Below are 15,094 nucleotides of genomic sequence, written 5' to 3' on the forward strand. Positions count from 1 at the left end.
TTTATGTACTTTGGCTTCTGATCCCATGTTCTTCACCTTCCTTGTTCCTTCTTCTCTCCTTATTTTAGATTTTCCTCTCATGTTGTAATATTTTTCATTCTATTTGCGTGTACATATATTCAGCTAGGCAGACACTGCGCCGCCGTTAAGACTATAAAAGATAAAAACTATTGTACAAGAAAACAAAGCTTGTTTTGTGTTGTTGGTTTCTTCGAGACTCTGTTCTTTTGTCTTAAATCATCTGTTTCCATTGTTCCAAGAGAACAGTAGCTTTGTCTCTCCATATTGGGGTCTTATCTGAAATGGGTAATTGCTTAGGTTCATCAGCTAAAGTGGATAGCAACCATAGCTCCCATGCTAATTCCGGTAATTAGTTCATCTCCTACTTATTTTGGTTTCTATGTTAAGTTTCTCGGAGATTTCTTCTTTAATTCTCAAAATGGTTTTTTTAAGAATAGTTTTGCGGGTCAGAGTTAAAATCTTTGTAACTTTTTAAGTTATTTGTTCATCATCTCTGGATCATCATCAAAAAGTCAAACTTTTCGAATTCCTCTGTTTTATTACTTGTGTCTGTCAACGTTTATATCCGTATTGGTGTTCGTATGTTTGATTGATCATTTTTGGGTGTAGCTGCTTCATCCACTAAAGTTTCGAGCAAGACAAGCCGTTCAACGGCACCTTCAGGACTAAGCACAGCTTCTTACAGCACAGATAGTAGTTTAGGACCATTACCAGCACTTAGGACAGAAGGAGAGATACTTTCATCGCCAAACCTAAAAGCTTTTACTTTTAACGAGCTGAAGAACGCAACTAAGAACTTTCGTCCTGATAGTGTACTTGGGGAAGGAGGTTTTGGTTGTGTATTCAAAGGATGGATTGATCAATCAACTCTCACTGCTTCACGACCTGGTTCTGGAATCGTTGTTGCTGTTAAGAAGCTTAAGCCTGAAGGCTTTCAAGGTCATAAAGAGTGGTTGGTAAGTACCGTTTCTTCTCCCTTTTTCTGTTCACCATGATTGATCTGTGTGTGTGGTTGTTTTGCTGACACTGAGATGTTGTTTTGGTTTTTTTTTCTTTCAGACTGAAGTAAACTATCTTGGTCAACTTAGTCACCCTAATCTTGTATTACTAATTGGGTATTGCGCTGAAGGAGAAAACAGGCTTCTTGTATATGAGTTCATGCCCAAAGGAAGCTTGGAGAATCATCTTTTTAGACGTATGTGTTTTCTACAATTCAACAATGTTCTTGAATTCATGGTTGAAGCTTGGCAGTTTCTTAGTTTCATGGTCTTTGCAGGTGGTGCGCAGCCACTTACATGGGCGATAAGGATGAAAGTAGCAGTAGGTGCAGCTAAAGGGCTAACTTTTCTTCATGAAGCGAAGTCACAAGTGATATACAGAGACTTCAAAGCTGCTAACATTCTACTCGACTCTGTAATAAACCCTAGCAAAAAAACTCTCTTTCAACAGCTTTTGGGATTCGCTTATGATTCTTAACGGTTAGGAACTGTGTCTTAATGCAGGACTTCAATGCTAAACTTTCGGATTTCGGTTTGGCGAAAGCAGGTCCAACTGGTGATAATACACATGTGTCAACAAAGGTCATGGGTACTCATGGCTATGCAGCTCCTGAATACGTCGCCACAGGTTTGTTCCATATACGCGGCAATAAACTATTGACAAAACCACGAAAATAGGTTTTATCAGTTTCTGTGTGAGAACACTTCACAAGCTTTTTTTCCAAGAATGTTTCAAAGCTTTGACTTACTGATCTTGAAAAGCTTAACCAAATATCTTTGACTTTTAGATTGTTTCGGTTTCATTGACACTTTCTGAAAGCTCATCTTCATCCTCCATATAGGTAGATTGACTGCAAAGAGTGATGTGTACAGCTTCGGGGTTGTACTACTGGAACTAATATCAGGACGACGTGCCATGGACAGTTCAAACGGGGGAAGCGAATATAGTCTTGTGGATTGGGCAACACCGTACCTTGGTGATAAGAGGNATCTTGGTCAACTTAGTCACCCTAATCTTGTATTACTAATTGGGTATTGCGCTGAAGGAGAAAACAGGCTTCTTGTATATGAGTTCATGCCCAAAGGAAGCTTGGAGAATCATCTTTTTAGACGTATGTGTTTTCTACAATTCAACAATGTTCTTGAATTCATGGTTGAAGCTTGGCAGTTTCTTAGTTTCATGGTCTTTGCAGGTGGTGCGCAGCCACTTACATGGGCGATAAGGATGAAAGTAGCAGTAGGTGCAGCTAAAGGGCTAACTTTTCTTCATGAAGCGAAGTCACAAGTGATATACAGAGACTTCAAAGCTGCTAACATTCTACTCGACTCTGTAATAAACCCTAGCAAAAAAACTCTCTTTCAACAGCTTTTGGGATTCGCTTATGATTCTTAACGGTTAGGAACTGTGTCTTAATGCAGGACTTCAATGCTAAACTTTCGGATTTCGGTTTGGCGAAAGCAGGTCCAACTGGTGATAATACACATGTGTCAACAAAGGTCATGGGTACTCATGGCTATGCAGCTCCTGAATACGTCGCCACAGGTTTGTTCCATATACGCGGCAATAAACTATTGACAAAACCACGAAAATAGGTTTTATCAGTTTCTGTGTGAGAACACTTCACAAGCTTTTTTCCAAGAATGTTTCAAAGCTTTGACTTACTGATCTTGAAAAGCTTAACCAAATATCTTTGACTTTTAGATTGTTTCTGTTTCTTTGACACTTTCTGCAAGCTCATCTTCATCCTCCATATAGGTAGATTGACTGCAAAGAGTGATGTGTACAGCTTCGGGGTTGTACTACTGGAACTAATATCAGGACGACGTGCCATGGACAATTCAAACGGGGGAAGCGAATATAGTCTTGTGGACTGGGCAACACCGTACCTTGGTGATAAGAGAAAGCTTTTTCGCATAATGGACACGAAACTAGGGGGTCAATATCCACAAAAGGGAGCTTTCACAGCTGCTAATCTCGCGTTGCAGTGCTTAAATCCCGATGCAAAGCTCAGGCCGAAAATGTCAGAGGTTTTAGTCACATTAGAACAGCTAGAATCTGTTGCTAAACCTGGAACCAAACACACCCATATGGAATCTCCAAGGTCTCATCATGCCTCTCCTGTGCAGAAATCTCCGGTAAGATATTCTCAGGATCGGCCGCTGCACAACGTAACTCCCAGTGCATCGCCTTTACCTTCTTACAACAAACCTCCTCGGGTAAGATGAAAGCACTGATCGAAGGAATGCTCTTGCTCATAAGTTTGTATGTATAATATATGTAAAATGGAGTGGTTGAGATTCAGGTATATCTGNACTGATCTTGAAAAGCTTAACCAAATATCTTTGACTTTTAGATTGTTTCGGTTTCATTGACACTTTCTGAAAGCTCATCTTCATCCTCCATATAGGTAGATTGACTGCAAAGAGTGATGTGTACAGCTTCGGGGTTGTACTACTGGAACTAATATCAGGACGACGTGCCATGGACAGTTCAAACGGGGGAAGCGAATATAGTCTTGTGGACTGGGCAACACCGTACCTTGGTGATAAGAGAAAGCTTTTTCGCATAATGGACACGAAACTAGGGGGTCAATATCCACAAAAGGGAGCTTTCACAGCTGCTAATCTCGCGTTGCAGTGCTTAAATCCCGATGCAAAGCTCAGGCCGAAAATGTCAGAGGTTTTAGTCACATTAGAACAGCTAGAATCTGTTGCTAAACCTGGAACCAAACACACGCATATGGAATCTCCGAGGTCTCATCATGCCTCTCCTGTGCAGAAATCTCCGGTAAGATATTCTCAGGATCGGCCGCTGCACAACGTAACTCCCAGTGCATCGCCTTTACCTTCTTACAACAAACCTCCTCGGGTAAGATGAAAGCACTGATCGAAGGAATGCTCTTGCTCATAAGTTTGTATGTATAATATATGTAAAATGGAGTGGTTGAGATTCAGGTATATCTGTGTAATTAGAGAGGAGTGAATGAATAGATGTATACAAAGATGAAACTATTTACTCAAACCTTTTTGTGTCTTCAAACATATCAGAGTAAACTGAAGCAACATATATGAAAAGGATGTTATTAACATGAACACTGACCACACTCTAAACTCACCAAACCAAACCAAAAAGCAGAGGAAACACACTAAGTAATTGAATTCGACCATGTAAGATGATGAGATGACACTCTCTTTTGCCTGAGCCTTCACCGTTTCCAGTCACTTCTTGTTGACTTGTCTGATACAATACAGAAAAATGGGTTATGAGGTTAATTATTTAAGTAAAGCTTAAAACTTTTAAAAGAATCGTGTAAATTTGAGTCTTGCTTACGAGTTATGTCCTTGGAAGAAGTAAGAGATTTGTCACCATTCATAGATCCTTTGGCTGAGGCTAGGAGAAGTTTGTGAGCCCTTGGAGACATGGTAGTAGTACTCAGCTGACCATTGGCTGGAGATGACAGTGAATGGCGTCGCACTGACCCATTTATCTCAGTCTTCTCAAGGGAAAACCTCGGAGAGCTTTCTCCTTTGACTCTGGCTTTTGCAGATGCAGTTGGGGCCATGTAGCTAGGGATTTTTCGTCCGCTATGCGTAAGTCCGTGATCTTGATTGTCAATTTTTGCAGGCAGCAATGCTCTTCTTTCAGTAGGCTTTGTGTTATCAGAACAAACATTACTGTTCTCAGAGCTTATCTCAACCTCTGAACATTTGAGGTCATCACCTTTATCATTGGTCTCTGCAGTTTTGGGTTCATCTTCCTCCAGTTTATCCAAAACCGGTGAGTTCTCATCTTGTACAACATCAAGCTCCACCGGAACTGCATCAGTGTTATCTTTCTCCTTTTCAGTCAACACAATATTATCTCCTCCTACAAGAACCTTCCCTTCAGGCTCTATCTGCACAGAATCTAGAGTACTTTTCTCCGTTTCAGCCAACTCAATATTGTCTCCTCCTTCAAGAACCTTCCCTTCAGGCTCTATCTGCACAGAATCTAGAGTACTTTTCTCCGTTTCAGCCAACTCAATATTGTCTCCTCCTTCAAGAACCTTCCCTTCAGGCTCTATCTGCACAGAATCTAGAGTACTTTTCTCCGTTTCAGCCAACTCAATATTGTCTCCTCCTTCAAGAACCTTCCCTTCAGGCTCTATCTGCACAGAATCTAGAGTACTTTTCTCCGTTTCAGCCAACTCAATATTGTCTCCTCCTTCAAGAACCTTCCCTTCAGGCTCTATCTGCACAGAATCTAGAGTACTTTTCTCCGTTTCAGCCAACTCAATATTGTCTCCTCCTTCAAGAACCTTCCCTTCAGGCTCTATCTGCACAGAATCTAGAGTACTTTTCTCCGTTTCAGCCAACTCAATATTGTCTCCTCCTTCAAGAACCTTCCCTTCAGGCTCTATCTGCACAGAATCTAGAGTACTTTTCTCCGTTTCAGCCAACTCAATATTGTCTCCTCCTTCAAGAACCTTCTCTGAAACTTTCTCTTCATGCTCAATCTGCACAGAATCAGCAGTATCTTTCTTCTTCTTCTCAGCAGATCTAAAGGTGGCTTTCTTTGACCCGTTTGAAAGAGAAGACCTTTTGAGACTAGGACTGGGCTTCTCATCTTTAATTTCCAAAGGAGATACCTCCTTCTTTGAGACGCCTCTACTTTTTCTAGAATGGGGCTTAGCTTTGTTACTCTCAGTTCTCACGGCATCTTTACTAAGCGTGGAAGCCTTCCTCACATTTCGTTTAGGTTTATCACTTTCAGCTGAAGAACGGATGGCACCAGTTCCACTATTTGGACCAGATGGTTTCTTGATACCTCGCTTTGGCCTTGCCTTATCTGCTTCAACCACAGCTTCATAATTTCGCTTCTTTGACTGAGATTTTGGAATCTCAACCCTAGCTACTCGTGAGCCAGATGACCAAACTTGCAATTGTGTCCAGCGTACAAGCCAAACCTTGGCTGAGTTAGGTTCCTCAGGACCATATTGGATCTTCAGAGGCAATGCAGTTGCTGAAGAAGCTAGAAGCTGAAAAATCAGAGAAACAGATAACACACGTTATGTTGCAGGATTGGTAAATCCAGGTTTATCAAGCAGGAGTTATGAAACTTATTATTCCACCAAGCACCTTGAAACATAAGTTAAAAATACCTGATTAACAAAGACGAACTTTGTGGGATTGTCCATCCAACTATACGTGTTCGATTGCAAAGCTTCCGAATCACCGGCTACCTAAAAGAAGAAAGAAAATTACAGCTTAATAAAAAACATGACACGCCTACAAAATCAGCCAACTATGTAAATCAAGGCGTGACAAAGAAATCCTACCATATGTGTTTTCTGAAATACAATCCCATTATCTGAAGATCTAGCTTTCTGGCCACGAACAAGAGCCTGAAACTTCACAATTCCAAATATACACGAATATGTTGCAATGGCTTGTCTTCTGACCAGGTGACCACGGATAAATGCCTGGAGCCTGATGATACCTTTAAGGGTCCGAAATGCTCTACGCGCCTTCAGTAGAAGAACCAAAACATCATTACCAGAATCTTATATGTTTCAAAACTATTCAGGTAGATTTGTCTTTACTACGGCAAAAGAATAAGTACCTGATGAGCTCTGAAAGTAGCTTGAACCTTAATTGCAGCTCGTTCAAGCTCGATTTCTCCCAAGTCATTCCCTGACTCGAGATTATCCTTCGACTCATCGCCATTGTTTGCCACATTTTGAGCAGAAGAAGCCGGAACTGGTTGTGATGAAACCACTGGTGGATCAACCGTTAAGTTTGACAAATCTTCTGTCACCGATACTACCAGCTCTTCTTTCTTAGCAGATCCCTTAGTACATAACGAATAGCACGTTCTTGGTTAGAAGTATCCACATATGTTTAAAGGGAAACAAATAAACTAAAAATTCCCATATTCTTTACCAGTTTCTGGCTTCGGTTCTCTAAACTCGACTTGGGAGACTTCTTCCCGAGAAGCAAAGTCTTGATCCATTTACCAGGAGTCTTTCCCATCCTTAACAGAGCACGATGGCGTTTGAAAATAGAAAGTTGCTAAACTGAAGAAACCTGCAGAAGAAGAAGTCAAGTCTGTGAATTTTCACAAGCAAAAGAAACATGCTAAATCTCTAAAATTCACATCATCACAAGCAAAGTTACAAGCTAAAAGTCAGTGAATTTCAAGTAAAACAAAGCACCATAGACAAAGAGCATTGAACATGAGGTGGTGTAACATTCAACAAGTTATAATTCCCAAAACCCAAAAGCAAAAACCAGTAAAAAAGATCATCAAGAATATATAAACCCTAAAAACACACAGTAGCTAGCACAGTCCATCAGCTAAAGCCATTGGGTTCAGTGAATCAGTGATATAACATAAAAGTAGAACGAATCCACCGACGCATTAAATAAAGTGAAGAATAAAAGTAGAGATCTTGAAGACAGCAGAGCAAAAATCCTGATGATTCAGATATTAAAAAAAACAAAAATAGAAACAAAAACCTAAAAAATTAGTTGCAGGGAGCTCTGTAAGATTTCCAATTGAGCAAATAACCAAAATAAAAATCAAATCTTTCTAACAAATTCAGAGAGAAATAAATCAGATCTGGGTAGAGAAATCAAAAGGCAAAGACAAAAAAAAAAATTCTTATTGCAAAATAGTGTTAAAAAAAAAACGTCAACCTCAGAAGAATTGAATGCAAGCTAAAATGATTGATCAGTACCAAACTCTTTTTTAAAACACAGCTTGTTCTTCGAATGTTGTCCTTAAAAGTCGCCAGAACAAAGATCGATCAATGACCTAAAAAGGCTATAAGAAGCATAGTAGCTCTCTCTCTCTCTCACAGTGAAGTCTCTCCCAACGGTTCCACTGATAGCGAAAGAAGCAGATGACAGAGAGTTCATTTAATTTATTTATTTATTTTATTAATTAGAACAAAATAAAGGAATGGACGAAATTAATTTCGGTCCAAAAGTGACGTCGTTTTTGGAATGATGTGTTGGCAGCAAAGTCTTAAAACTAGGCCTTTTCTGGGCCCAAATTAAAGGAGTCAAATAACGTTGATTTTACGTAAGTACCCTCACTTTTTTTATTTGGATCATAACGTTGGATGATGATGATTGATTGCTTTGAAAAGAAAATAAGAATCAACAATTTTAAGGGTGTCATTATCCAAGTGGTTAGTCCGCTAAATCCAAACGTCTTGTACTTTAACAATTTTTTTAAAGTCGTAAACAGCTCTTGATGATATTGTATTGTATTCTAACTATCTAGATAAAATTTCATTTGTCCGTTACAACAACTAAAATTTTACTTTATCACACAACAGACAAACAGATTTAAATGTGATCATATATTGTTTCAAATCCTTTTAGTACAAATGGTTGGTGATACCATTTTTGTATATTTTTAAGTATGTGATTTCGACTCCTAGTTGGAAAAAACGTAAGTGAATGATGACAAAAAAAAAAAAGAGCTTGATTCTACTAGATATTGAATTCAATTCAGACTTTTTAACAAGTGTAAGTGTTTGGTAAAATATTAAATGTTCTGGATTATATAACAGACATAAGTATATGGATTGACTTAAAATGCATGCATGTGTTTGGGCCTAAAGTGTGAGTTTGATACATATGGATGGGGGTTTAAACTTTAACAAGCCTGTAAGCCCAAAGATAAATAATGCTTAGTAGTAAGTTATTTGAGAAGATATTTTAGAAGAAGAAATGCATGTTGTACACTAATATTAATTGATGTTTTGGCAGTGCCGCTTATTACAAAGGCAGATGCATGTGCTGTGCCTGCTAACTAGCATTTTATCTACCCTTGCCTTTTTTTTTTTTTTTTAAAGTATACATCTTTCAATCATGACTACTTGGAAACTTTGGCAAAATATGGTTTAATTTTGAGTCTCATCATCAGCTTTTTTTTTTGTATGTTTTCGAGTGCTTCTGATAAAAACCTTAGGGGTTTTGAACTTCAAACTTTTGTGTACACCAAATTTTAACTTCGATGAATATTTGCTGTTTGGTGTTAGCTTATATAACCAAACTTTTTGGTTGCTACAACCAAACTTCTTTTAATTAGGAATCTAAGATCGTAAGTCAGGCCACTTAAAGAAGAACATTAAGAGTTAGATGTATAAAGAATAAAAAGAAGAAAAGGTAATGGACAGTTCATCACACCAAAAAGAAACACGGCGGAACATTTTGTTAGAATCTCTTAACACTTTCTAAACACACACAAAAACAAAACGACACCTCAATTCCTAATTAAACTTACTCACCGACAAATAATTAAACATCTCAATATATAATCAATAATAGTGCGATGATTACAAAATATATTGGTCAAATTAGTTTGCAGTATTATTTTTGTTTGGTTGGTTTGATGATCATGCAAAAAAAAGTACGATGTAGTATTAAATAATCTATAAGATGATCATATATATTCATATATATGGTGTAAAGATTTGGTTAATTAGGACATGTAATTCTTTTACATGAGGTTTGTATAGCCACGGTGACTTTGGTAATGATCGGCGTGATCTGATCAAAACGTCGACCATTACGTTGACCGAGAGGTATTTTAGTTAGCAAGTGAGACTGCTTCAACCCGCGACGTGGAACTTCGTGGTCAACTGTAAAAAAACAAAGCTTGCTCCCTAGTTGACTTTGACTACATAATAGTACTTCATTACAAATTAGTCATTTACACTGGTCGCTAATTTATTAGAAGAAACGCTTCTCCATAAATATTTGTTGATCCTTGATCTGTAAAGATGGAAGAATTTTTAACTTTGGGGAAGAGATCGAGAGAAGTACAACTAGAAACATTTATTCGTCAAACATGTATGTATGTATAGGTTGGTGCATGTCTATGCATCTATCCAATGAATGCATCGTTATAGTAATAAATATAAAGGTCTGAACATTACAGAGAAATTAGTTATAATAACAAGTTGAAGTAAATATAAATAATAAAATCTAATTGTGGCAATTTTGGATCAAAGAAAGTAGATAAATAGTCAGATATGTCATGTGGATTTTACGTATTTTAAGGATCTCTAATTCATCACTTTCTTCGAAGCAGTAAAACAGTCTGTCAATGTGAAACAATCAACAAAAGATGATGAACACTAAAAAAAATTTGTATTTATTATTGTCTTCTTCTCTCCACTTAAAAACTTGTTTTTCCTTTCTTGCTCTGTCCCAGAACATTGTTTTTATTATACTTTCTTTGCCATTTTCCCGAGAAAATCTGCCTCTGATCTAAAAAAGATCTCAAGAATTTATGTACAAAACACCTCTTTTTTTTGTTTTAATACTACCACTAATCAACTCACACTAATAATCTCTCTGTTCCTCTAATCTTTCTTTCTTTCTCTGTAATCGTTTCCAGAGAAAATGCATAATTCTTATAATAGCCAAACCTTTACTTTCACTTTCCTTATCCTTCTTCTTCTTCTGCCATCACTCTCAGAATCACAGCTAACGTCAAGTGAATCAAGAACTCTATTAGAAATCCAAAAGCATTTACAGTATCCACCGGTTCTTCGATCATGGACCAACTTGACAAGTTTCTGCTACCTTCCTCCTTCTCCTTCTTTCAAAATCCTCTGTTTCAACGGTCACGTAACCGAATTAACCGTCACAGGAAACAGAACCGTTAAGCTCCCTGGGAGATTCTCCAGTGACTCGCTCTTCACTGTTGTTACAAAACTCTCAAACTTAAAGACTTTGTCTCTTGTCTCTCTTGGCATCTCTGGTCCTCTCCCTTCGAAAATCATCAGGTTATCTTCGTCTCTTCAATCTCTCAATCTTAGTTCCAATTTCATCACTGGGAAAATTCCTAAAGAGATCTCGTCGTTGAAGAATCTGAGAAGTTTTGTTCTAGCCAATAATCTGTTTAATGGAAGTGTTCCTGATCTCAGAGGATTGTCGAATCTTCAAGAGCTGAATTTAGGCGGTAATAAACTCGGTCCTGAAGTTGTTACTTCACTAGCAAGTAATTTGATCACTGTTTCATTAAGGAACAACTCTTTTGGATCTAAGATTCCAGAACAGATCAAGAAGCTGAATATGCTTCAAAGCCTGGATCTTTCCTCCAACAAGTTCGTTGGTTCAATCCCAAGACTCCTGTTTTCGCTTCCTTCGCTTCAGAATCTAAGTTTGTCACAGAACTTGTTGAGTGGATCACTTCCAAGTTCATCGTTATGCAGCTCCAAGCTTAGAATATTAGATGTTTCTCGGAATCTTCTGACTGGGAAGCTTCCATCTTGCTTATCTTCCAAGAGTTTTCATAACCAGACAGTGCTCTTCACATTTAATTGCTTGTCTGTAAATGGTTCTCCTTCTGCAAAATATCAGCGTCCAGTAACCTTCTGCGAAAACGAAGCAAAGCAAGCAGTGGCTGCTGTGAAGTCTGACACTAAGGATCAAGAAAAGAAAGAAGAAGATACAGGAATAGAACTTGGATTGGTGATTGGCATTGTCATTGGTGTGATCCTCGTTTCAGCGGTTTTGTTTAGGATGAGAAAATCAGGATCAAAGGAAGAGCCATTTGAAGCAAACAATGTCGATAAGGTCTCTGTTTGCAGCACCAACACCAGGTCCACCACATCAAAGACAGTACCAGATGCAAGTAATGCAACGTTATTACTTTGAAATCTTGAATCAAGTTTTCACCACCCATTAACTTAACTAGCTTGAGTATTTCAAATGTAGGACGAGTACCGCAAACAATGAGATCCGCGGTGATTGGTCTATCACCGTACCGAGTTTTCTCTTTGGAGGAACTGGAAGAAGCAACCAACAATTTTGATGCAGCGAATCTCTGTGGAGAACAGGTAAATGAAAATTGTTAATACGACATGATATAAACTTGCTCTGAGTCTATTTAATCAGTATATCTAATTTCTAAACAGCTGTATAAAGGTTGCCTTAGAGAAGGCATAGCAGTGACAGTGAGGTGTATTAAGCTAAAACAGAAGACTTCAACACAAAATTTGGCTCAACAAATGGAAGTTTTATCAAAGCTAAGGCATATGCATTTGGTCAGTGTTCTTGGACACTGTATTGGTACTTATCAAGATCATCATCCATACGCCGGGAGCACCATTTTCATCGTCCAAGAATACATCTCTAACGGGTCTTTGAGGGATTACCTCACCGGTACTACCTGAAAAAGATAATTCGATTTGAAGATATTTGACTTTTGATGGAAAACTAATAGTTTGAATTATTTTTTTGACAGATTGGAGAAAGAAAGAGGTGTTTAAATGGCCTCAGAGAATGTCTACAGCCATTGGAGTAGCTCGAGGAATACAGTTCTTGCACACAGGAGTGGCACCAGGAATATATGGGAACAATTTGGATGTAGAGAATATTTTACTTGATGAAACACTCACTGTAAAACTCAGTAATTATACTATTCCTTTACCATCCAAGGTACAAATATGCAAACCAGAGATAACCAAGACTTAGCTTACTATTATTGATTTTAATCTCATGATATAGAATCATTTGGGGGCTTTACAGGTTGGAGCGGAGAGCCCTAGTAATGAAGATGGAGAGAAAGAAGATGTGTACCAGTTTGGAGTGATACTACTTCAGATCATCACAGGCAAAGTACTAGCGGCTGCATCTTCAGAGTTAGGAAGTTTGAAGCTTCAGCTGGAGAATGGTTTGAGAGACGAACCATCGGTGTTGCGAAGCTTGGCAGATCCGTGTGTGAGAGGAACATATGCATATGAGTCATTGAGAACCACAGTTGAGTTTGCAATTAACTGTCTTTGTGAAGATCAAGGGAAGCGGCCATCGATAGAGGATGTTGTATGGAATCTGCAATACACGATTCAAGTGCAACAAGGATGGACAAGCAGTGGGAACCTCGGGCTTGGTGGTTCGTAATCGTAGATGTAAAAGAAATACTGTATGTAAAATCATCATCACTGAAGGAAGCAAAGAAACGGTTAATAACCATATAACAAGATGAATGTAATTCTCATCGAAAGAGACGAGACTTTTATAACAACTCAAAAAGAAGCAAACATTATATTGGAACTACTAATACTTGTGGTTACCAATCTCATCATGTCAAGCATCAGTTTTTGGGGTAGAAATGGGATTATCGTCACAAAGAAAGCAAAGCAATGAATGAGCAATAGAACGAGAAGACCAAAGCCCTTAAAAACTTTCATAGCACAACAGTTTTGAACTTGAATACAAAGTTGTTTTTCGTACCTAGCAAGAAAAACGTAATACATATATATATACACAAAAGTGAATAATTTAGTTGGTTTGGTACATAGTTGTTTTTTTCAAGGATGTTGGGTTACATAGAACCAGCCATCAAAGCATCGAATCACTTAAAGAGTTTTGGAAACACAAGACATAATTGAAAAGAGAAGGAAGCTGTTGCTGAATGGTGACATTGAGTGAAACAGAGAAAGGAGAGAGAGCTACAAAGCTCACGACTGACTACTACTAGTCAGCAGTCCAGCTTTGCTCAACAACATCACGCACTCTTCTGTTGTACTCACGCTTGCTTTCGCTGTACATCCGAGCAGCTTCCGAGTTTGCAGGAGAATTCGGATTAGGGTCGCAGAGCAAGGACTGCAATAGCAAAGGGAAAAACAGATTAGAAAAGAAGAGAGTAATTCCAATATTTAAGGGCATTGTAAGATATCAGTAGGGCATTTTGAATTTACTTGGATGGAGGTAAGTATAGCAGCAACATCATATATTGGACTCCACTGGTTTTGTAGAATGTCCAAGCAAATACTCCCATCTGCATAAACTGCACAACAGATATAGAAAAAAGAAGGTTAATTGGAGCAAAAAGTTAAACATCAACCAGATGGAGAGAAGAAATGTTGTATCTCTATGACTTACTATTTGGATGGAACATCCGTGAAACAAACCGAACTGTTGGTGGTTTATTTGGATAATCTTCAGAGAACTGCAGTGAGAGTTTGAAAGTACCTGCCAGCATCAAGAAAGAGACATAAGAACACACCACTTTTCACGTTCCCAAAATTTCAAATTGCAACAACATAAACATAACCTTACCTCCATCCCATGGTGTGTCATCAGGCCTGCAAAATTTAGAAACAAACAGAGTCTAAGTAAGTACAGAAACGACAATGTTTTCAGAATATTTATTAACTCAGTATCTAAGATCCTTGTTACATTACCCAAATATGACAGCATTCCAGAGCATAATGTTGTTGTCTTGTGGAGCACCACTAATACCCGCAGGTGGGTCTTGCTGCAACCTCTTGAAATCCCTCATCAACCTCTTCCTTGCTGGAGTCGACATCCTCCTTTAGTCTAAATAAGAAATCAACCCAAATATTCATCATTCTGAGGTCTCAAAAACGTCTATGAATCTTGGAATTACTACTGAACATGGTCAAATAAACTAACTTTTCACATGTTCAGGTATGCTAAAACCTAAAACTGCTAAATATGTACTAGATTCAAATCTCCCAAAGAAGTCCACGACCTACATAAAAGCTAACTAGCCTAGAAACAAACATCAACTGCAAAATATGGGAGAAACTTGTATTAAAGACTAAGACTTGAGCCTAGAAAAACTAACTTTTCACAGGTACAGGTATGCGATGCTAAAACTGCTAAATATGTACTAGATTCGAATCTACCTAAGAAGTCCACGACCTATATAACACCTAACAAGCCTAGAAACAAACATTAAAGACTAAGACTTTAGTCTAGAAAGAGCTTAAGATCGAATCAATTCACCAAAAAATGACAAGAAACAGCTCAAATGAAAGTAAAATCCACGGATCCAGCAAAGAGACAACGAGGATTGAAGATCAGATGAAAAGGGTACCGTGGAAACAGATCTCGCTGTCGGGTAAAAAAGCCGGAGGAGAGGCTAAGATCGCGGCGAGAAGAGGTTTCTTCAAGCAAACATCTGTGTCCGCGGCATTGACCGCCGGTGATCAGAGAAGCTTCCCGATCGAATCAAAGATCGGCGATTTCTCGATTTCACCGTGCGATGAGAGAAATGGAGGTAAGAACTAGAATGTACGCAGTGAAGGGGGGGGGGGGGG

At 38.5% G+C, this 15,094-nt stretch overlaps 6 protein-coding genes across 12 annotated transcripts in view; 4 read left to right on the plus strand and 2 right to left on the minus strand.

The window, feature by feature from the left end:
• LOC109130241 (protein kinase 2A, chloroplastic-like) overlaps positions 1-127 on the plus strand; it is a 1,421-nt gene extending 1,294 nt beyond the window's left edge. The window contains exon 4 of the mRNA XM_019239722.1: positions 124-127. Within this exon, the coding sequence (XP_019095267.1) occupies positions 124-127 (4 nt within the window). The remainder of the gene's footprint in view (positions 1-123) is intronic.
• Positions 11-4,108, plus strand: LOC104773154 (protein kinase 2A, chloroplastic). 2 transcript variants are annotated; one of them, XM_019243442.1, is made up of 8 exons: positions 11-366; positions 631-977; positions 1,081-1,216; positions 1,298-1,434; positions 1,524-1,647; positions 1,862-2,007; positions 2,922-3,322; positions 3,975-4,108. In XM_019243442.1, the coding sequence occupies exons 1-7, from the start codon at positions 303-305 to the stop codon at positions 3,243-3,245; spliced, it is 1,278 nt and encodes a 425-aa protein (XP_019098987.1). In that variant the 5' UTR covers positions 11-302; the 3' UTR covers positions 3,246-3,322; positions 3,975-4,108. The 2 variants fall into 2 exon arrangements, with proteins under 2 accessions (XP_019098987.1, XP_019098986.1); XM_019243441.1 differs by lacking the exons at positions 1,298-1,434; positions 1,524-1,647; positions 1,862-2,007 and adding exons at positions 2,015-2,131; positions 2,213-2,349; positions 2,439-2,562 and having other exon boundaries at positions 1,081-1,099; positions 2,776-3,322.
• Positions 3,357-4,108, plus strand: LOC104778717 (protein kinase 2A, chloroplastic-like). Its single transcript, XM_019243443.1, has one exon. The coding sequence runs from the start codon at positions 3,502-3,504 to the stop codon at positions 3,895-3,897; it is 396 nt and encodes a 131-aa protein (XP_019098988.1). The 5' UTR covers positions 3,357-3,501; the 3' UTR covers positions 3,898-4,108.
• Positions 4,000-7,914, minus strand: LOC104773131 (protein IQ-DOMAIN 31-like). 6 transcript variants are annotated; one of them, XM_010497718.2, is made up of 8 exons: positions 7,739-7,914; positions 6,942-7,085; positions 6,622-6,849; positions 6,338-6,526; positions 6,161-6,241; positions 5,486-6,037; positions 4,351-5,401; positions 4,000-4,257 (listed from the first exon to the last, which is right to left on the minus strand). In XM_010497718.2, exons 2-8 carry the CDS (start codon positions 7,029-7,031, stop codon positions 4,226-4,228), a joined length of 2,223 nt encoding a protein of 740 aa, XP_010496020.1. In that variant the 5' UTR covers positions 7,032-7,085; positions 7,739-7,914; the 3' UTR covers positions 4,000-4,225. The 6 variants fall into 6 exon arrangements, with proteins under 6 accessions (XP_010496020.1, XP_010496024.1, XP_010495984.1 ...); XM_010497722.2 differs by having other exon boundaries at positions 4,351-5,317; positions 7,739-7,913; XM_010497682.2 differs by having other exon boundaries at positions 4,351-6,037.
• LOC104773161 (probable LRR receptor-like serine/threonine-protein kinase At1g14390) lies at positions 10,229-13,156 on the plus strand. The gene is made up of 5 exons (XM_010497744.2): positions 10,229-11,658; positions 11,742-11,863; positions 11,942-12,188; positions 12,271-12,464; positions 12,555-13,156. The coding sequence occupies exons 1-5, from the start codon at positions 10,422-10,424 to the stop codon at positions 12,924-12,926; spliced, it is 2,172 nt and encodes a 723-aa protein (XP_010496046.1). The 5' UTR covers positions 10,229-10,421; the 3' UTR covers positions 12,927-13,156.
• LOC104773170 (ubiquitin-conjugating enzyme E2 1) lies at positions 13,263-15,084 on the minus strand. Its single transcript, XM_010497752.1, has 6 exons — positions 14,872-15,084; positions 14,213-14,348; positions 14,088-14,113; positions 13,911-14,000; positions 13,727-13,815; positions 13,263-13,631 (listed from the first exon to the last, which is right to left on the minus strand). The coding sequence occupies exons 2-6, from the start codon at positions 14,335-14,337 to the stop codon at positions 13,503-13,505; spliced, it is 459 nt and encodes a 152-aa protein (XP_010496054.1). The 5' UTR covers positions 14,338-14,348; positions 14,872-15,084; the 3' UTR covers positions 13,263-13,502.

This window comes from Camelina sativa, chromosome 3 (assembly GCF_000633955.1).
Source record: "Camelina sativa cultivar DH55 chromosome 3, Cs, whole genome shotgun sequence".
NCBI lineage: Eukaryota > Viridiplantae > Streptophyta > Magnoliopsida > Brassicales > Brassicaceae > Camelina > Camelina sativa.